Genomic DNA, 4,838 nt, shown 5'->3' with positions numbered 1-4,838 from the left:
TCTCTTTCACCTATCTCTTTCTGTAGTCCCGTCTCTGACTAGATCTATTTGGATACATTCATAGCTACTCATCAATCTTTTATTTGGTTGATACTTTCAACTTTCTTCGCAAAGTATTAATTAAATTACAAACCTGGTGATGATTTCAATTTTTTGGTCGGAAAGAGAACGTCTTCCATTTTGTTGAATGCAATTTGATTATCATTGGATTGTACCCATATCTAAAGACCTACGTAGACCTATTGGAAGTAAATCATAACGAGAACCAATCACTCTCACCTTTCTCTAGTTTCTAGATCTGTAGACTTCAACTCTCCTCTGAATTATTGTTATTCAGATCATTTAGTACAAGTATCTACGTTTTTGCTGTGATTATTATAGGAAGTAGAGGTGATGGTTGCCAGGTTACGAGTTCGGATTATGCGACGATCTGGTTTGATTGGTTTTAGGATTATCGGTTTGAATCTTTGAATAGAACAAGTTAGGTTAAGTAGAATGCATAGGTTATAAGATTAAACACAGTAGGAAGAGTAAACTGTCGAGAGATTTCTGTAACTAGCTAACTAGAACAGAAGCATCTGAGCTAGGTGGTATTTCCCTATATTGGTCTTTGGTATTTATGTATTTACAAATAATTAGGTATGGCAACGATTCATAAATTTTAAAACTCGTTGTCCCACTTTGCTGATATGCTAATGCTAATACCTACTATATTAATCCACTTCCATTACCCTATCCTCAGATCCACCCTTGGCTCTAACATGTACACCTATCTCAAGTTCGGCTTACCTCGGGTATTTCCGCCTGGTGGTATCCGTGGAGCTCGGGAAGGTTCTAGTGGCTACGACTCCAGTGAGGACGGAGCTTCACATCGGGGACCCCGCACTGCAGCAGAGAGGAAAGCCCGCGCTCAGTATCTGCGAGCCAGGAGCGATCCAGATTTCAGAAATCTGATTCCCAATGGGGTAAGTTTTAATTAGATGGAGACACTCCTATGGATGCAAATGATTTTTCGGGACTTTACGGATATTGTAAGTCTTTTTGGAAATTTGTATTGGCAAACTTAACTTTAGGTGTCGATAGATATCAAGGAAACCTTCCGGTCCTTCACAATGTAAACTTCATATTTCACCTCTTTCCTCCTCCATTTCAGACCGGCATACATAGGAATCACCCGCCCTCCGCAATGGGCGCTTCACGAGGCATGGCCCCGCGTGGTAAAAGCATCAGTGAAGCAAACCTTCTCCAACCTGACATCCATGTGCCTCATCACAGGAGCATGCATGAGCTGAGGAGCTTTGAGATGGCTCAACATCATCCCAGCCAGAGGGGCTTCCTTGATGTACACCATCCGGGACATCCGTACCCTGGCGGGTAAGTAAGTGGTGATTCGGTGGTGGTGAAATGGAATCAATCTATTGCGAAGAGATCGATGCTCTATTGAGGGACAAGGGGGGAGAAAACCAACATCTCCAGAAATTCCCTTATTTTTCCCCGTGATAAGTTCACATGAACTTGAACATCTCACTCTTATTCTTTTGCAGGCGACCCGCGTCCATAGCAATACCAAATTCTCGACAGATCCAGCAATTGCAGCAACCACTGAATCCACGCATGCTCCACATGTCCCAAACCCACCTGCATGACAGAGCTGCCAGCGCCCTCTCTCATTCTCATCTGGATGGCGGTGCACCCAGCTTTCAGTCCGGCCGTCCAGAGTTCTTCCCCCACTTGCAGGTCAGAGGTCTTGAGGTACCTCCGTCCAGTAAGAACAAATGTTTCGTGCAGGGCGTGTCGTTTGAAGTCAAAGGCAGTGAAGTTCTAGCGATTATGTCCACTTCAGGTGAGTCCAACATATCAGGACCTCTTCATATCGAAATAAGCAAATAGGGAAAGAATCAATGACTTCGACTCGGATGAGTCTGTGTCCCAGAGTTACATTCCAAGATTAATTCATTCGGCTTTGATTTCAGCGTTGGAAGGCAAAGCCATTCTGGACGCCCTTGCCGGACGAAACGATGCCAAAGCGTTCCAAGTCATTCTAAACGGACACAGTATTCCATTGAACGCTCTGAAAAGACGGCTCGTGTATGTCCGATCTCAAAGTTTCCTGTCGCCCGAACTCAACGTTGCTCAAACTCTAACTTTCTATTCACATCTGCGACGGCCGCCCAAACACAGCATAAAGGTGACTACGTCGGAACAGGTAAGAATTGATAATTTATTTTTGTTCGTTGGACTTATGACTTATTGTTCGTTGGACTTATGTACTGAACTGTAAATACATACGATGGTGGGAAGAAGAGCATACTGCATACAGACCTGCGGATGAACTAATCTGAAGATGTTATACTAGTTACATATTCACTAACGATGATCATCAAAGATGAACTCGTTTTTTTACCAGCCTTACTCCTTCTTTTTCTTCAGATGGGCCTCTTGATAGAGGAACTTGGACTAACCCAAGTTCTAAGCACCCGAGTGGGTCGACTCACTACCTCTGAACTGAAGAGACTGAGCATTGCTTGCTGCCTGATGTCACATGCAGACATTCTGCTCCTTGACTGCCCCACGGTCTTCATGGACATCTTCGATACGTTCTTCCTGGTAGAGTTTCTGCGAGGCTGGGCAAGTGGTGGTCCAGGTAAGTAGTTTCAATTTCCTGGAAACCGTTCCCACTTTCCATCATCTAAGTTGATGGTTATCCTAATTGATGGTCGGAGATGAAAGTTCCATTAGTTTTGTATGAAAAAATCCGTTTGCTACTCGAGTCACAGTTATATGATCACCGAAATTCCTAGTTCTCTAAGAAAATACATATCTAGTTTGACGAAACACAAATAAATTTCCTTTTATTTCAGCTGGCATGGCAGGGAAGATGGTTATCCTCACATTGCAACCTCCCACGTACGAGATATTCACCATGATCAGCCGAGTTTTGCTCGTGTCCGGGGGTCGAACCATGTACTCTGGCAAGCGGAGAGACATGTTACCTTACTTTGCTGCTGCCGATTACCCTTGCCCGGCGTTCAAAAATCCGTCCGACTATTATTGTAAGTATTGCGTCTTTCAAAGAAAATTTTCATAAATAAAATGGCCTTCTTTCTTTTTCTCCGGCCCTCATGGCAAGCCTTGCACAATTTCACCAAATTATGTAACTCACTAATGTTCTAACTTCTACTTTCCAGTGGATTTAGTCACCCTTGATGACCTCAGTGCGGAGGCCATGCTAGAGTCTTCCCAACGAATAGAACAACTCTCCGAACTCTTCAGGAGACGAGAGGAGCCTCTGTCTGATCCCCCACTTCCTCATCTGTTGATTCCCAAGATAGGATCTGCCTCCCCGCTACGTCAAGTGTTTGCCCTCTTTCTGTAAGTATCCTTTGAGCGATCTATTGAACATCAACTTTTTTTTTCTCACTGGCGGAATGGCCTTAATTAAGGCCCAACCATACAGCCAAAGATGTAACTTCATTTGCCTTCACAACTTCTAGAGAAGATCACCTTGACTTTTGAAGCAAAGGTATTTTGAAAAGAAAGAACTTATTTTTACGTTTTAAAATTAATAGAAACCATTTTCTGTGGCGTATCTTAGATCAACTAGGTAACAAGTCACGTTCTGTACGATGCCATGGGTCCATTCATGCGTGGAACCAATCGCATGGACTAAATTCTGTAAAAACTTGACTGTGAAAAAAGTTATAATGAAATATTAGGTACCTATTAAATTTGAATGCAATGCCTACGCAACGGAAGTACCCAATTTCTATGTAAATAATTCACACTAGAATAGAATGGCCTGTGAGACACGCCCCCCTTTTTCAATTCCGTTGTCTGTTATCTTTCAATCCAATTATAGGCTGATCTCGTTTTGAATTTAGAATGTGGTTCTGTAATCACGAACTGATTTCAATATACAGTGCCGAAGAGTCAGACATTGTAATTGATTATCTCAGGATTCGATTAGATTTATGAAGAAGTACATTTTAATTCGCATCTTGAGAATGTCATTTACAAATATTGTCTTTTACATATGTAATTATTAATTATGAACTACTCGTATATTTATATCGACCATGTATTTAAATGTCAGTAGCGAACTAGCAAAACACGGTACAAGGAGGTAATATTGATCTACGTTTGACTGATGATTTCAGACGTCAAATGGCGTACTCGCAGCCCAGTAGTCTGCTGAATTGGCTGTCGCAGTTGTTAATTGCGACCATCCTGTCGGTCATTATCGGGTGTATATTTTGGGACGTGCCATCTTCTGATTCTCAACTATTACTTAATGATAGGTAAGACATAATAGAAACTCTTTCTCCCCTCTACCCTAAAAAAGAAAGTACTGTAGAGTAGTCATAAACTCTTCATTGCTTTAGGAAACTTTTCTTTGAAGAGCTTGAGGAATGTGGTTTCTTCCCCCCAAATTTATTTTATACTTTAAAAGGTGTGTCCACACATAGTCGACCGGCCATCGATGTCGACTGACACGTTCATTGCCTCGACAACTTAGATTCACCTCGTCGATCGACATCGATCAAGGGCCGGTCGACTATTTTTGGACACACCTTGAGATTTTAAGATCTAATTAAGTACATTGTTTACAGGAGATTTCTCGAAAAGCAGCTATGAGACTTTTACTTCAACAGTCATATGAGAATTTCACCTCAAATCCTAGTTCTAGTCTATACCCACAACATCTTTATCTGTATCATTTCCCCAGGTTTGGCTACCACTACACCATCATGTGTCTAGCGTCCTGGCCTCTCCTCATTTGGTTATCAATGGCCAGATGTCATGGTCACGACAGGGCGGCTGTAGAAAGCGATATCAAG

General features: G+C 42.2%; 1 protein-coding gene across 1 annotated transcript; it reads left to right on the top strand.

Annotated features, from left to right (window-relative positions):
• Positions 1 to 680: 680 nt before the first annotated feature.
• Positions 681 to 4,835, top strand: LOC103524018 (ABC transporter G family member 13-like; the record flags this gene model as incomplete). The annotated part of the gene is made up of 9 exons (XM_017449401.2): positions 681 to 965; positions 1,154 to 1,374; positions 1,545 to 1,843; positions 1,974 to 2,206; positions 2,431 to 2,644; positions 2,862 to 3,053; positions 3,189 to 3,372; positions 4,158 to 4,298; positions 4,727 to 4,835. Coding segments are annotated over exons 1-9 (1,869 nt in total), but the record flags the coding sequence as incomplete, so codon positions are not given.
• Positions 4,836 to 4,838: the final 3 nt, after the last annotated feature.

The sequence above is a fragment of the Diaphorina citri genome, unplaced genomic scaffold, assembly GCF_000475195.1.
Source record: "Diaphorina citri unplaced genomic scaffold, Diaci psyllid genome assembly version 1.1 scaffold76757, whole genome shotgun sequence".
In the NCBI taxonomy this organism is placed as follows: domain Eukaryota; kingdom Metazoa; phylum Arthropoda; class Insecta; order Hemiptera; family Psyllidae; genus Diaphorina; species Diaphorina citri.
The sequence above is the reverse complement of the archived record's forward strand: the minus strand, read 5'-3'. Positions and strand labels throughout refer to the sequence as shown.